The sequence below is a fragment of the Labeo rohita genome, chromosome 12 (genome assembly GCF_022985175.1).
Source record: "Labeo rohita strain BAU-BD-2019 chromosome 12, IGBB_LRoh.1.0, whole genome shotgun sequence".
NCBI lineage: Eukaryota > Metazoa > Chordata > Actinopteri > Cypriniformes > Cyprinidae > Labeo > Labeo rohita.
The window spans coordinates 3211184-3229076 of NC_066880.1; the positions used below are offsets into that span (position 1 = coordinate 3211184).

The following is a 17893-nucleotide window of genomic DNA, read 5'->3' on the forward strand; positions in this document are numbered from 1 at the left end:
AATTTTATTTTCTATTAATTATTATTATTCAATTTTATTTTTTATTTTATTTCTTTTTATTTCATTTTACATTTTATATATATATTCTTCTTTTTCTTGCTTTTTTAAATTCTAGTTTATTTAATTCTAGCGTTTTTAATTTCTAGCTTTTTTTAATCTGATGCCAAGGAATAGCTACCTGTTAAAAAAATAAATAAATAAACTTTTTTTTTTTTTTTTTTAATTATAAGAATTTAATTCGTTATTCTGACATGGCATTTAACCATGCATTTACTAATGTTTCTCTTTTTTTATTTATTTTTTTATTATTATTATTATTTTTAAATTTGATGTTACATTTTGTGACGTCACTTAAACAATATAAAAAAATCTAACGTGAAAAGCTACATTTTTGTCACTATACAAAAAAAAAACTTAAATTTGAACTGGCGTTACCTTCTATGTAAATTTCGCATTACGCCCTATGTAAATGATTTATGGCAAACAAGCAGGTTAAAACGTGTCAGCAAGTTCAGGGTTGACACAGAGTGACTTACTTGGCCGTCTAAATCCTGCTTTTGAAGTTTATTCTACTGATCATACATTAATAATGGTCATTTACAACTGGAATAATTCATAAGCCTGCTGAATTATGCATTAGCTAAACCTGTATGCTCATGTAAATGGACCTGAACTGTTTGAATGGCTGTTCTTTACTCGTTTACTCATTTTTCCCCATAATCTTTATATCCATCCATTTCAGTTCTTATTTCCATGGTCACATTTCGTCCTGTTTAGTCTTAATGTATGGAAACCTTTCATTAGTGATTCCCAGAAAGCGTGCTTTACCCTGTTGTGTCTTCTCTCTCCAGATCAGTCCGTTGAGGCCCCAGAGGCCGAAAAGTCAGGTGATCAACTTGATGGGTGAGAAGAGGCTCTCCGTGTCCCCGGGAGCCCCTGCCAACCCGTCTGCGCCCAGCGTCCCACCTCCCATCACGCCCCGGGCCAAACTGCAGTTCAGCTTACTGTCTGGATCCAGTATGTCATACTTCACACTGATCTGCCAGATTCCCCTCCAGTTTTATTTCAGAACATGATGAAATTGTGCCCGTTTTACGAAAGCAAACTAGGATAGATCATTGTCAAGAAAGATCCGCCCACCTACAGGAGAGAAGTTTACAACAGCAACTCCGAAACATATTGATATGTAATTCAAAATTCAAAACTGACATTTTGGTATCATTTGAATAAATAAAGCTAAAAGCCAGCTGAAAATATGAGAAAATCAGCATCGAGATATCTAATCACACATCTGAACACCTGCATGCCTACAGCACTCTGCATATTTAAATAATAATACATGAAAGAAAACTGGCTTTGATCTGCTGAAATGCAACGAGTTTTGGCATCACGTATTGTCCTCTGGTGTGGTTTTATCAACATGATTCATCATATTTTAGCTGTCGGGACAAATAGAGATGTTGATAATTATCCCAGTCCTTCAGTCTGATTTACATGGTCGTAAAAAAGGATTTTTTAATGTTTTTGAAAGAAGCTACTTGCGCTCACACATTAACTTGATTCTGAAAAATACAACAGTACTATTGTGAAATATGACAATTTAAAAAAAAAAAAAAAAAAAAAAAAAAAGTTTTCTATTTGAATATGCACTGCCGTTCAAAAGTTTGGAATTTTTTTTTTTTTTTTTTTTAAAGAAGTTCCAGTTCCACATATTATGAAATATTATTGCAATTTAAAATAACAGTTTTCTATTTTAATATCCTTTAAAATATAATTTACTATTATAATTTACTCCAGTCATCAGTGTCACATGATCCTTCAGAAATCATTCTGATATGCTGATTTATTATCAGTGTTTTAAACCGTTGTGCTGCTTAATATATTTTTTGGATTCTTTGATGACTAAAACATTAAAAAAGAACAGCATTTATTCAAAATAGAAATCTTTTCTAACAATGCAAGTCTTCACTATCACTTTTTATCAGTTTAACACATACTTGCTGAAAAGTATTAATTTCACACAGAGAAAAAAAAATTTACTGACCCCGAACATTGAATGGTACTTTATATTGTTACAAAAGATTACTATTTTTAAATAAATGCTGTTCTTTTTAACGTTTTATTCATCAGAGAATCCAAAAAATATATGGATCAACTATTTCCAACATTGATAATAAATCAGCATATTTTCATGATTTCTAAAGGATCATGTGACAAAATTTAGCTATGCATCACATGAATAAATTTTATTTTAAAATACATTAAAAATAGAAAACCACTGTTTTGAATTGCAATAATATTTCACAATATTAATGTTTTTTTCTGTATTTTTTATCAAATAAACGCAGCCTTGATGAGCAGAGAAGACATGTTACTGATCCCAACTTTTGAATGGCAGTGTATTTTGAATAGATTTTAAAATGCATGTTAAAATGTATTTTAAAATGTTCTTTGAAGAATAGAATGTTCAAAAGAGCTTTCAAAAGATTTTATTTTAAATTTTGAAACAAGTTTTGGCATCACATATTGTCTTCTGGTGTGGTTTTATCAACGTGATTCATCATATTTTAGTTGTTGAAGATATTGATAATTATCCCAGTCATTCTGTCTGATTTACATGGTCATAAAAAGTTTTTAAGAAGTTACTTGTGCTCACCAATTAAATTAATGAAAAATACAGTAAAACAGTACTATTGTGAAATATGACAATTAAAAAAAAAAAAAAGTTTTAAAAAATATTAAAAATCTTACTGATCCCAAACTTTTGAAAGGCAGTGTATTTGGAATATATTTTAAAATGGATTTTACAATGTTCTTTGAAGAATAGAATGTTCAAAAGAACTAATTTTTAAACTAATTTTACATTTTGTAACAAGTTTTGGCATCACATATTGTCCTCTGGTGTGGTTTTATCAACATGATTCATCATATATTAGCTGTTGAAACAAATAGAGTTGTTGATAATTATCCCAGTCGTTCAGTCTGATGTAGATTTAACAAAAAAAATTACATTTCATTAAAGAAATTAATTAAAAATACAGTAAAAAAGTGCTTTTTTTATTTATTTGGAATATATTTCAAAATGTTCTTTGAAGAATAGAATGTTAAAAAAACTGACTTTATTTTACGTTTTGTAACGGTATACATTTCTTTAGTCATTTTTGATCAATTTAATGCATTCTTACTATTAATTTCTTTAAAAAAACAATTTTACTGACCCCAAACTGTTGTGCATGTAGTAGTTGTACAGCAGTATAATTTGCACACATTTTTTATTAGTATTAGCTGTTTAAAAAGAAAATAGTTCATGGCTTTATTTGATGTATTAAACCTTTTACAAAATTCTTTTTTATAAATAACTGATTTTCCTTTATATCCCTCATGAAAATAAATGACTTGCTGTGGTCATTTTTCTCCTACATTACAAACTTGTCTATAAAACAAATATTTTTGTCCTGCCCAATTTTTAATGTTATGACATATTTACAGATTCAGAAAAGCATTTACAATTTAACAAACCTTGCCTTTTGTCTAAGTTGAATGCGTTTGTTTTAATGATATTGCATTTATGATACGTTGTTGAATGTTTCATTTGTATCTACCGTGTAAAAGTGGGCGAATTTTAATACTAAAAACCAAACTTTCTTCCACCTTAAACCAAACCCCCAAAATATGCTACGTTTGCTGACGTTTTATGCACCGCTCAGGCTGCAGTCTGATGACACACAAACGTAACGCTGTGATGTGAAACGCAGGACTCTGGGAGGCTGCAGAGGTGTTAAATAACTCACATGAAAGCGTGTCTGATCTGGTCTCCCACTCGCCGCTTGTGAAGCTGTGTAATGGATTCAGGCTTTGCAAAGGCGTTTACTCTCCCATGGGTTCAGCCCACTGTCTGAATTCTGAGTTTGCACCGCGTGTCGTCATCTCTGAGCTAGAATCGCTGCGCAGACCTCCTGAAACAACAGATTTACAATGAGTTTAAAGTATTTAGGCGCAGGTAGAAATGTCATGCATTACTATTTTGATCTCAGCAGCGCTGTCTCTTGTTTCTGTGCAGATCTAGAGCTGAATGGGACAGGATATGGAGATAAGGGAGAGACTCCGCCCCCACTTCCTGTCAAGAGCAGCATGGGCGACTATGGAAACCTAATGGACAACTCAGACCTGGCCAGTCCGACCACGCCCCCTCCTCCACTGCCACACCAACGGGTATTTTTACACGATCATTAGTGGTTAAAAAGCCATTAAGACGTTTATTTCTGTTGTTCAGGCTTCAGATGCAAAACAAGCAAGGAGGTGTAGTAGTATGTCACAGTGAGCAGATGTGTGACTCAGCGTGTGAAGTGGTCAAGAGTGGCTAAAGGTGCCCTTGATCAGCTGCTCGTCTCTAAGTGTCTTTCTCTCTGCAGGTTTTTACTTAAAAAAAAAAAAAAAATAAAAAAAAAATCCCAGACAGTGTTTAATTAACCTATAACCTGAGCTTCTCTGCAGCTGCTGAAACTTGCGTCAAACTACAGTGTTAAAGGTTGAAACAGCTTGAAGTTGTTTGACTACAGGCTGTAAAATGTTCTTAATTTTAGGAATTAATGTTCAAAACCTTGGGGTCAGTAAAATTTTGTTAGTGTTTTTGAAAAAAAGTCTCTTATGCGAAACAAGGCTGCATGTATTTGATCAAAAATACTGTAAAAACAATACTATTGTGAAATATATTTGCAATTTCGCAAAACTGTTTTGTATGTGAATATAGTTTAAAATGTCATTTATTCCTGTGATGCGTATAATTCTGATATGGTGATTTGGTGCACAAGAGACATTTCTTTAATATTTTTGTGAAAACCATGAACATCATTTTATTTGAAATAGAAATCTCTCTTTTTTTTTTACTTTATTTGTGGTTAATTAGTTGTTAATTCGGTCAATATCACTCATTATTATTGCTCGTGTATTTATTTTAGTTAGAGATTAAATAGATATTTAACATACTATATATAAATTAACTACATTTATTCATTTTTTGTTGCTTTCATATAGAATTGTTATATGAAAAGACCAGAATATCACAGACTTTTTTATATTATTTACTTAGTCTCTAGCTTAAAATCAGACATTAGACAAATATCATATAAAATATACAAAAAAATATTATTAGAATATATGAAAAGGAACTAAATAAAAACATTATTTATAATTAAATAATTAAAATGCATTCATTCACTCATTTTATTGCTTTCATATATCAGTCGTAAAGACACTAGAATATCACAGAGATTTTTTTTATTTACTCAGTCTCTATCACTATTATTACAACTTAAGTTTGGGATTAGACAGATTTTATTTTATTTTATTTTATTTTTTTTAAATATGAATTAAAATGTATATATGAGACCCTGGACACAAAACCAGTCTTAAGTAGCACAGTTATATTTTGTAGCAACAGCCAAAAATACACTGTATGGGTCGAAATTATTGATTTTTCTTTTATGCCAAAAATCATTAGGATATTAAGATCATGTTCCATTAAGATATTTCCTACTGTAAATATATAAAAACTTAATTTTTGACTAGTGATATGCATTGCTAAGTACTTAATAAGGACAACTTTAAAGGCGGTTTTCTCAGTATTTTGATTTTTTTTTTTTTTTTGCACCCTCTGATTCCAGATTTTGAAATAGTTGTATCTCAGCCAAATATTGTCCTATCCTAACAAACCGTACATCAATGGGAAGCTTATTGATTCAGCTAAATGACTCTTATGACTAGTTTTGTAAGATATAAATATTGTAACCAATCATTTTAGTAATGTAATGTTGAGTTTAGCATGTACAAGCAGCACTATTTGATCTCTCATGACTCATGTAATGAAGAAGTGTTTTAAAAACTCCACCTCTCTTTTTCTCATTTTTCCAGCACCTTCCGCCTCCGTTACCCAGCAAGACTCCTCCTCCACCCCCTCCAAAGACCACGCGAAAGCAGACCTCCATCGACTCGGGAATCGTCCAATAAGCCGTCGTCAAACGAAGACATCCACATCGGCCCTCTTCCAACGATTTTCTGTCAACATCCCTGACAGTATGGCATGATGAATACCTCACCTCAGCCCCGCTCATAACGGCTGATTATTGTCCACTGCCGGATCAGCGCTCGGAGCCTCCACCCGAGTGACAATACAACCTCAGAAACGCAGTCTATTTCACATCACTCCGGGCGTCAGAAAAGCAGCTGATGCCTTCGCCAGACGACAGCAAATATAGATGCAGTGTAACTGGAGTCAGGGAATTCTGGGTATTTTTGGCAGATGGTGCATGTTTAACTAAAACTCCACCTGAGATGAATTGAGGGTTTTCTCTCTTATGCGCATTAGCGTCGAGACACGTGACAAATTCAAACCACTTTGGTGTCGCATAATCAGTCTCCTTTCTCTCGTTTTTACATGATATTTTTATCCTCAATATATACACATTTATGTACAGAGGTTTGTATATATGATTTTATTTTATTGTTTTCTTGAAAAAGTAAATTTTATCCTTTTTTTTGTATTCGCCGTTTATAAAAATTGGCATTTTTATCCAAAAAGGGCTTGATTTTTTTTAAAGAGAGGGACAGTAAAGGTATTCTTACATGTATCTTTTATTGATTTTGTTGTGTCGTTGTTGTTCGTTCTCATTTGGAGTGAAAACAACTAAAAGTCTTTGTACCAATCAAGCGTATAAACCACATAAAAGCATATAGATAACATTGACTGCTCCAAATCCACTACTGACTTCTGAATAAACTCAATGTATTTGTAAAGTGCCTCTTGTTTGATGCGAATTAATCCAGTGCATTAGCAGACCTCAAAGTTTGTTTTGTCAGAAAAATATCATACAGTTCTGTATATGTGATGTTACCACAGGTTAACCAGTGCAAAACAAGTCAACGCTGTCTGGAAAGTGAGGTAAGCTGAGTTTGAGGTGAGTTTATTTATTAACTCTTTGCTTGTTGAAACCGACTCAAAAGTTCAGTAATCAAGTCCTTGAAACTTGAAAAACTACGTTTTCCATTGAGCTTTTTAGTACAGCGTGGAGCTGAATCTCAATGACACTGATGGTGAAAAGCAGTGGACATGTTTGCATCATAAAGACTGCCAGCTTTCACTTCACTAAAAAGATTTTGAAAATAGCAAAGCCTTGCATTGGCTCATACATGCATAATCAGTGCAGCGTCTTGTATGAGCTGAGGGAGTAAATATGCTGGAGAACATGTGTTGTACGTTCAAGGTCACTTTCGAAGCACATCCAGTCAGAATTACTGCTCTAGCTGGGTTGCCAGGGTTTTTTTTTTTTTTTTTTTTTTTAAAAAACCCACCCAATGCTACTGAAAAGCAGCCCAATCGCATCGTGTACACTTTTTTTTTTTTGTCGGGATTCCTCTGGTAAATTCGTATTTCAGTATTTCAGGGACTAAACATGACGTTATTGGAGTCAGACATCAAAAACAACCCGCGGCAATAGTGTTAATGTAGCCCAAATGCGTGGGAAAACCGCAAATTTGGCAACACTGTCCTCTAGTCTCAGTGAACTGATGTATTGTGTAATTCTGATGAAGTAATTGCTCTTAAAGGGTCATCGGATGCAAACTTCATGTTGTTTGAACATTAATGTGTGTTGGCAGTGTATGTACACATCTACCATATAATTATAAAAATCCATGCAGTGGTTTTTATTTAATCTGTAAAAATAATATCCCCTTTTTCAAATCGAGCCGTTCTCAGATGCCTGTCGTTGTGGCGTCACACCAACAAAGGCCGCTTCCACCATAATTGATTGACATGAGCGTCTTACCTCAGATCAGCTGTAACGGTCCGACCTCCATTGTTTCGATGCCGGAGCAGGGATGTAAGTTAGACAAAAATATCTCAGATTGAGCGATTGAGGAGTTGTGTTGGTGGATGTAATAATGAACATAGCGGTCGTCATTTGCTCTTGACATCTGAGCCGCTGAAGATGCAGTGGATTACGTTTGTTTGTGAAGAGAGTGCACCTCACGATCTACTTAAATGCGTCTATGTTCGTGCGAATCATTTGTGGTCCAGCTTCACCTACAGCAGAAGTGAGTATAAGGTTTTTTTATGAACCTCTGCAATCACCTTTCCTGATAACATGTTAGTTAGCAAGTTTTTAGCGGCTAAAGTAAACAATCTCTCAGAACAGCAGAGAGAAGAGAGGGGCGGGGTGAGCAGAGCTTATTTGCATTTAAAGGAACAATCCCTGAGAATGGGATGATTTTTGCAGAGCTCATTTTGACAAGGTAAGAAGGGTGTTGTTTTACACAACCATTGAAAATTTTTAATCAAAGTATATTATAGACTTTTCATTAAGACCCTAAAGAATCATATCAAGTTGTGGAAAATGGGCATCTGATGAAACCTTTAAACATTCAGCATTCACCATCTAAAAACAGGAAATTGGGCAAATGATTTTTCTGGGTTGGGTATTGGTGCTTGTTTGTCTGATGTTTGTTACATGGGTCATTCATGTCAGTTCATGTAAAACATTTTGGATTCTGCAATAAATGTGTTTTTGTTTGTCATTTTACATTTCTTTAAAAGAATATTTCACTCCAAAATGGAAATTTCATGAAAGTTCACTCACTTTCGGGCCGTCCAAGATGTAGATGAGTTTGTTTCTTCATCAAGATTTGGAGAAATGTAGTTTTGCATTACGTGCTCACCAATGGACGTGAATGGGTGCCGTCAGAATGAGAGCTGATGAAAACATCACAGTAATTCACAAGCAATCCACACCACTCTAGTCCATTAGTTAATGTCTTCTGAAGCCAAAATCTGCATGTTTCTAAGAAACAAATCCATCATTAAGGCATTTTTAATGCTACTTCTGGCTAAAACATGATTCCATAATCCACAATATAGCTTTCTCCAGTGCAAAATGCATTAATGTCTGAATCAAAAAAGAAATTCTGCAGATTAAGCACCATTTACAAGCCAGTACAATTCTAAACAAATAGGCAGGTGGATTTTGATGGACTTTTTTTTTTTTTTTTTTTACTATGGATTATGGACTAATACTTTAGACACAAGTGATGGTTTAAAGTTAAAATGCCTTAATGATGGATTTGTTTCTTAGAAACATGCAACTTTCCATTACACAAGATGTTAATTGATGTACTGGAGTGGTGTGGATTACTTGTGGATTATTGTGATCTTTTTAATCAGCTGTTTGGACTCTCATTCTGATGGTACCCATTCACATCAACTGGTGTGCAAGTGATGTAATGCTACATTTCTCCAAATCTGATGAAGAAACAAACTCATCTACATTTCGGATGGCCTGAGGGTGAGTACATTTTCAATTTTGGCCAACTAAAATTGTTAATGTTCAATTTATTTGTGAGGTAAATTTCATATTCACATATGTGAATGGAACATGATAATGTAGTGCACAGTAGGAATGACCTGTGTGCGTTTATGTAAATGTATGTTTGAGATGGCACTGCCGGGTTACCGGGAACCAAAGAACGTGTGAAATTATAGAGAACGAGATAAACAGTCACAGAAACATCCCACAGCGTCAGACACGTCATGACTTTATACCCGACTGATCCGGTTTCCCACGGTACGCTATCAACATCTAACCTGATTAATGCTGCTGAAGATTCCCTTTGAAAGAAAGGTCATATTCAGGCATTTCATGATCAAATTCAATCAGTCTCCAGGCTGAGCTTCAGATAAGTAGCTTAGTTTTTTTCCTTCAAAAGATATTTTCTTTTTTTAAACTTAGTATCACTTTAGTCACACTGCTGTCAGAACTGAAATAAACACAAAGTTATATTTTATGCTTCATTGAGCAGTATAGCTGCATTCATTTAGCAGAATATGTTTCCATGAGACAAATGACTTTGTTGTTTATTACAGGATGCTGGGAAAATATCCTGCTGGACTGTCGGTTGTTTTTCCTTCATGTTAATTACAGAATTATTGAGGCCTTATACAACAGCGGCAGCAAATTTAATTTAACTTTCTTTTTAAACCAGAGGCAGAAAATAACTTAACTCACTTATCCCAAATGTGTCCCAAGCATCTCAGTGAAAATAAATATGTTTTGCTCCTTGGATAGTCCAGTGAACCAAACTGCATGTCTTTGCAGTTTTTTAATAATTAATAATATTTCTCATTTCTCTGTGCTAAAATAAACTAAAACTGATATAAATAGAACATGTTTAAAATAAAATAGCTAATAAAATGCCAGAAAAAAATAATTATTAAATATCAAATAAAATGACATTTTATATATATATATATATATATATATATATATATAAATAAAAACGTAAAAAGCCATTTGTTGCTTAAACGTTAATTTAATATATATTTAAAAATTAAAAATAATAAAACCTAATTAATTTTTCGTTTTCATTTAGTATAAAAATATAAAAATTAATTTTATATACAATGAATGAATCAGAGCAATCTTGTTTTCTTGTACCAAATATGGTGATTGTTATTTTGTGTGGATCCACCATCTTTCAGAGGAATTAAATCAATCTGCTCATGTCTTTTATAGACAACTCTTACATAACTCTTTTTAGCTCCTTCAGGCTCAGATATGACCAAATCTTGTAGCTGACATCCATTTCTGTTTGTCCTCAAAAATCTTTTGTGCCTTATTTTAACTGTGTTCGCTATATGTATCAGATCACAGGTAATGAAACCGTCACCTTGTGAGAAAAGATGATTGCATTTGCTTAAGCAATTTACAAGACCAGGAGTGAAATAAACGCAGAGAACAAACCCAGTGTCATTTATGTGCTGAAATAACATCTGTGGTCAGGAAATCAATAACAGGCCGTAAGTCAGTGTGAAATGATGTCCTGCCACGGCAGATTGAGTATGCCAGCGCTTAATGTATTGCCTTCACTTTTGATTGACAATAAACAATAATTGTAATGCAAAAGCAAAGCTTAGGCCAAAGCCGCACGCTAACCGTCTCAGACGTCGACCCGTATAAACGTCTTGTTACCGACAGATGCTTTGATTCTCCTTTATTGAAATTCTTTTGCTGTTTTCTGTAAATCACTTTGTGCTGTTCTGATTTTAATATAGCTGATATATATTCATACAGGAGGGGCCGAAGGCTAAATTGAATCCATATTTCACTGTGATTGTGTTTGGTCTCTGTGGTGCGGTCTATCACTGCCGGCTCTGATTGGAGGGGAACATCCTCCATTGAACCTCATCTGCAGCGTTCCCATAAACTGTGTCTGTGTACAAATATACATACGCAAAAACGGCTCGCTTATGTAATTCTGGGGTGAATTTAGGTGAACTGGCCTGCTTTTGGCCATCCATCTCAATAAATGACTCTCAGACACAAATTCACCTTTTAAACTTCAGGCTAAGTTTTACTAAATCTGTCCAGCTCACATTTCTCCCTGAAATTAACCATTGATTGATGCATGCATGTTCATTTATTTACTGATGTAGTATGTATTTATATATGCTATGCTTTTATTTACGTCTAAATTTACTTATTATCATTATTGTGTGAGCAAAAATTGATGACAGGCTTTTGAATTGTTAGAAAATAATACACAAACAAGTTATTTTGCATTATTTTCTAATAATTCAACTGCCTGTCCTCAATTTTTACTCTTATACTACGGTTAATACAAATCAAAGTTGTATTTCAAGACAATTGTCAGTTTTTTTTTTTCTTTTTTTTTTTGTCATTAACATGTTTTTATGTGTAGGACTAATTTCATCCTTACATTACAAATTCCAAAGCGTCATTTTAGAGCTAGTAACGGAGCCATTATTTAAGCAGTTATAAGGTAGGGAGAGAGAAATGTTAAGTTAAAGTGTGTCTGAATTACCTGAGTCTGTGCGTCTCTCAACTGTGTTCGGCAGCAGCGTTTCGTAAGTGAAACTTCAAGTTCATCTGCTCCATGAACATTGCCGTTATAACCTCACTAGTGAGAAATGTCGTGGAGCTTTTAAGTTGTAAGGCTGTTTTACTGATAAAATCGTTAGAGCAGCACTGACAGCATGTTTCTGTGAGCGTGTATGTTTCTGTGTTTGTCCGTTTTCTCTGTCGCTGTGTTGTGCGTTTGTATGTGTGTGAGTGGAAGCAAGGGAGTATGTGCTTTCCGCACATAATAAAGCAGAAATTGGTGGCAAAAAAAAAATTTAAAAATGTTATTAATTTAAATAATTTGCTACTAATAATTTGTTTACTGTATTTATTTGCTTCGTCTGTTTTTTTTTTCCTTTGAAATAACTGAAATCGTTTGGCGCAGTGATAAGGACATGTAATGCGGTCAAGACCTGCCTGTATTGTTCACAAATCTGTCTAAATCTGTGTTAGGGAGCACTTCTCCTTTGCCAAGATAATCCATCCACCTCACAGGTGTGGCATATCAGGATGCTGATTAGACAGCATGATTATTGCACAGGTGTGCCTTAGGCTGGCCACAATAAAAGGCCACTCTAAAATGTGCAGTTTTATCAGACAGCACAATGCCACAGATGTCACAGAGATTTTGAGTGAGCATGCAATTGGCATGCTGACTGCAGGAATGTCCACCAGACCTGTTGCCTGTGAATTGAATGTTAGTTTCTCTACCATAAGCCATCTCCAAAGGCATTTCAGAGAATTTGGCAGTACATCCAACTGGCCTCACAACCGCAGACCACGTGTAACCACACGAGCCCAGGACCTCCACATTCAGCATGTTCACCTCCAAGATCATCTGAGACCAGCCACCTGGACAGCTGCTGCAACAATCGGTTTGCATAACCAAAGAATTTTGCACAAACTGTCAGAAACCGTCTTAGGGAAGCTCATCTGCATGCTCGTCGTCCTCATTGGGGTCTCGACCTGACTGCAGTTCGTCGTCGTAACCGACTTGAGTGGGCAAATGCTCACATTTGATGGCATCTGGCACTTTGGGGAGGTGTTCTCTTCACGGATGAATCCCGGTTTTTACTGTACAGTGCAGCGTGTATGGCGTCGTGTGGGTGAGCGGTTTGCTGATGTCAATGTTGTGGATTGAGTGGCCCATGGTAGCATTGGGGTTGTGGTATGGGCAGGCGTATGTTATGGACAATGAACACAGGTACATTTTATTGATGGCATTTTGAATGCACAGAGATACCGTGACGAGATCCTGAGGCCCATTGTTGTGCCATTCATCCATGACCATCACCTCATGTTGCAGAATGATAATGCACAGCCCCATGTTGCAAGGATCTGTACACAATTCCTGGAAGCTGAAAACATCCCAGTTCTTGCATGGCCAGCATACTCACTGGACATGTCACCCACTGAGCATGATTGGGATGCTCTGGATCAGCGTATACAACAGCGTGTGCCAGTTCCTGCCAATATCCAGTAACTTCGCACAGCCATTGAAGAGGAGTGGACCAGCATTCCACAGGCCACAATCAACAACCTGATCAACTCTTTGCGAAGGAGATGTGTTGCACTGTGTGAGGTAAATGGTCACACTAGATACTGACTGGTTTTTGGACCCCCCAGACAGTAAAACTGCACATTTTAGAGTGGCCTTTTAATGTGGCCAGCCTAGAGCACACCTGTGCAACAATCATGCTGTCTAATCAGCATCTTGATATGCCACGCCTGTGAGGTAAATGGATTATCTTGGCAAAGGAGAAGTGCTCACTAACACAGATTTAGACAGATTTGTGAACAATATTTGAGAGAAATAGGCCTTTTGTGTACATAGAAAAAGTCTTGGATCTTTGAGTTCAGCTCATGAAAAATGGAGGCAAAAACAAAAGTGCTGCATTTATAATTTTGGTCAGTGTAATTACAGACTTTAGAACGTTCGCCTTAACGGGTCCAATGTACTGGTAATATAGTAATAATAATATAATTTATTAATTAAGGCATTTTTATTGAATTTTCGCTGGTGTTTTACCAGTATTTTTAACAATACATTGCATTGTGTTGTGTTTTAGGGGTTAAAGGGAAAGGTAGTTACTTTATATATATATATATATATATATATATATATATATATATATAATTTTTCTTTTTATTTGTTTGTTTGTGTATCTGTCTAAAATATTGTGGGTTCTTCATTACAGGTTTTGAGCAACACAAGTTCATGAGTAAAACTTTTCATTTTGATGCACTGTTCTTTCATTTTAATCTTAAAGTTTATTAGTTTTGTTATGAGCTTTTGCATTACTGTTGTTAAATATTTTAATTTCGATTTTTATTTCAGTTTCAGTAATTGTAGTAAAACTTTGTGTTTGTTTTATTTTTTTATCTCAGCTATTTAAATAAATACATAATTGGGATTTAAAAGGAACATTTCTTACAAAATACTGTGAATAAAATACTTTTATTCATGGATTCTGTTTTATATATGAAGAGTTTATTTGCAAAAACGGATTTTCATTTTTTTTTCATGTTTTTTATGTTATCATGTTTTTATTGTGTTATTTAGCTGTATTTTTAAAGTTATTTTTACTTAATCAAAATAACCCAACTGCAGATTGATTGAGATTAATTGGAATGCACTATGAAAAAAAAAAAAGATTTATTTTTGCAAATGAACCCTTCATATATTAGTAAGCTTTGAAAAACGTAACTTTTTAGTGCATTGTTAACCCTTTTAAAAGGGTTTTCAATGCATTTCAATGCTTGGTTTAGGTGCAAAAACTCTGTAATTTCAGTTTGTTTGCACTCATTTTTATTCTTTTGTTTACCAGCTGTACTGTATGTCATTTTGGATAAATATTGTTTATGGTTTTATTAATCTTTTGATTTGAGCAGTTTGTGTTCACATAGTTTTCTTCTGTATCAGTGCTGAATTATGAGCATCTGACATTGTAGATTTTACTTTGTCTTGCAGGAATCGATCACCTCGTAGTGTTTTATTGCAGGTCCCATTACGGCAGCAGATCAGTGAGAAAAGCAAAGACAGACTCGTTTCCACTGCCGATCTCACCGTCTTAGCAGGAGAACTGAGTCCTTGGAGAGCCGAGGCCTATTTCTGTGTTGTCTATCCCATTCCCTCATTTCCAGCAAGAGCTCAGCTGGAGAACGGAGGTTTGGAGAGCTTGAAGATCCCAGGGTACGGAAATACAGAGCGAAACAATCCTACACAATCGTACGTGGAATTCACCTTGAAAAATGTCTTATTGTCTTTGTTTTAGAAGCTCTGCTACAAAACCTAGTGAGCTGCCTCATTGCATACTGAACACAGATGCCTTCTAGGTGGCATCTTAAAGGAGCAGTTCAGTCAAAAATGAATATTCACTAAAATGTACTCACCCTCAGGCCATCCAAGATGCAGATGAGATTGTTCTTCATCAGAACAGATTTGGAGAAATACAGCATTACATCACTTGCTCATCAACAGATCCTAGCAGTGAATGGGTGCCGTCAGAATAAGAGTCCAAATAGCTGATTCACACCACTTCAGTCCATCAATTTAACATCTTGTGAAGCAAAAAGCTGTGTGTTTGTAAGAAACAAATCCATCAAGATGTTATAAATTGTCCTCTATTCATAATATTGCTTTCTCCAGTGAAAAAGTCATCCCATCTGAATCAGGAGAGAAATAGGCACAGATCAAGCACCATTTGCAAGCCAAAACAGCCCTATTATTATGAATTATGGTCCCATATTTTGTCCAAAAGCGATGGTTTAAAGTTAAAACATCTAAATGATGGATTTGCAGCTTTTCACTTGGCAAGATTATTCTGATGGCACCCATTCACTGCAGAGGATGCATTGGTGAGCAAGTGATGTAATGCTACATTTCTCTAAATCTGATGAAGAAACAAACTCATCTACATTTTGGATGACCCGAGGGTGAGTACTTTTTTTCAGCAAATTTTAATTTTTGGCTAAACTGTGCATTTACCTCATAAATGAGTGATTAGTAATGCTTTATATTGGCAGCATTAACATTGGCACCAATGGGAAGAATCACTGATGAAGATGCCTGCATTCACATCCTAAAAGACAGCTAGGTTTTGGAGCAGAGAGATAATGTTAGGCGTTTTGGCTGCCATAGCGTGGTTTATTTATAGTGTGATTCTGTTCTCAGGGTTATTAATGCTGGTTTTATTTTTGTGGCATTTAAAGGGATTGTGTTTATTTTGCAAAATGTTCTGGGAGGTTCTGTTGCAGTGATTAATAGCTTAAAGCAAACACTCATCCTGCAAAATTCAAGAACAATCTTAATGTTTAATCAATATATGCAGTAAATATTTCATCTGCACAGGAGCAGAACTTCATGCTCTTGTACTTAAAGGCAGTTTAATAAACACACATGCTTCTCAGGCTTACCTCCTAAAAGGCTTCTGCTAGAGGCTCAGATGTCAGCAGACCTTTGAGTTTGTTATGGATCCATTTGAGTGCTTTTATTGTGTGTCTGGAGGCCCAAAGCCAGAATGACATCAGCCGTTTGGAAACCTCTAAAACTGTCTGCTGCTGTCTGAATTGTGTTGTAGCTCTGCTTCATCTTTTCTTTCAAGTTTATAATGTTGTAACGCAAAACACAAAAGGTATTAATTAGCAGAAATTAAACGTTAAAAGTGCATGATGATCCCTGAATATCAAGTATCTCATTTAATTCCACTTGGGTGATTAAAAACAGTGTCAGCTAGAATAATTATGAACTTGTTTTTATCATTTTTGAACTTATGTTTGTTAATTATAAACTACGAACAGCATTATTTCTTAATATTTTGATGTTAGTCATTTTATTCGCTTTTGTCATTTTTATTAATTTTGTTTTTCTTAAATGTAAATTTAGATTTTTTTTTAGATTAGTTTTAGTTTGAGTAATTTTAGTACTTCAATTTGTTTTATTTTAATTTGGATTGGGATTAAAAGGAAAATTATGTGTTTCATTTACTGATAGATAGACAGATAGATATTTATTTTTGTAGGGAAACAAGTGAAAGGCTTCTTTTTTCTATATTTTTATTTCTTCATTTATTATTTTATTTTTTTTGTAGGGCAACAAGTGACCCAGCATTTATTTATTTATTTAAAATTGTATTTATTTATTTGAATTTGTATTTATTTATTATTTTAGTATTTCTGACTATATTGTGCTGAAAAAAAAAACACCTTATCCCAGCCTAAACTGGTTTGCTGGCTGGTTTTGGAGGAGTTTGTACACATTTCAGCTTGGGATACAAGACTTAAACCAGAAAAAAAACTACCAAACCATCTTAAGCTGATGGCATTTTCAGAAATGATATCACTTTTCTTGTTTTTTTTTTTTTTTTTTTTTTTTTTTTTTTTTTTTTTTTTTTTTTGTCAGTGCTGTTCTAATGAAGATCCACTATCAGTTTGTCCACATATATTGACCAAAGTGAATCATTTTACATAGGGTTTACTTACTTTTTCCCACATCACTGTATCATTTCCACACATTTTCTGTACATAATTTAATAACACTGTATTATCTCTCCTACAAATTTCCATTATAAATCCTGCTGTTGCAAAATCTGAAAACATTGTATATGTGGGAACTGATAGAATTGATTCGATTTGCCGCGTTATAGAGTTGTCCAATTACCATCCTGAACGGGGCGTGTGTTTCCGATCGATTTTATGTAAATGTGGTGGCCAAACCTGCCAGTGAGACAAATATACAGAGGAAAATCGTCCTTGTCCTATTGATCCCGGCTCTTATAATCACTAATCTATGGTCGCACTCGAACACATCGATCAGGCCGCTCATCCGACACGGTGAACAAACACAAGCGGGTGATCGGTCTCTTTTTACCGGCTCTTGGGTTACAGTATCAACATTAGTCAATTGCATTAGCTCTGGCTTTCTTGTGTTGATGCATTTGCTAAACAGGTACAGTTGGTGCAATTTTAAAATGACCACGACAGCC

At 34.7% G+C, this 17893-nt stretch overlaps 1 protein-coding gene across 2 annotated transcripts in view; it reads left to right on the forward strand.

Moving 5' to 3' along the window:
- dock1 (dedicator of cytokinesis 1) overlaps positions 1–6792 on the forward strand; it is a 302275-nt gene extending 295483 nt beyond the window's left edge. For both annotated transcript variants that reach the window (XM_051123710.1, XM_051123711.1), the window contains exons 50-52: positions 852–1017; positions 4061–4212; positions 5911–6792. In XM_051123710.1, the coding sequence (XP_050979667.1) occupies positions 852–1017; positions 4061–4212; positions 5911–6006 (414 nt within the window). In that variant the 3' untranslated portion in view covers positions 6007–6792. The remainder of the gene's footprint in view (positions 1–851; positions 1018–4060; positions 4213–5910) is intronic.
- The last annotated feature ends 11101 nt before the right edge of the window (positions 6793–17893 follow it).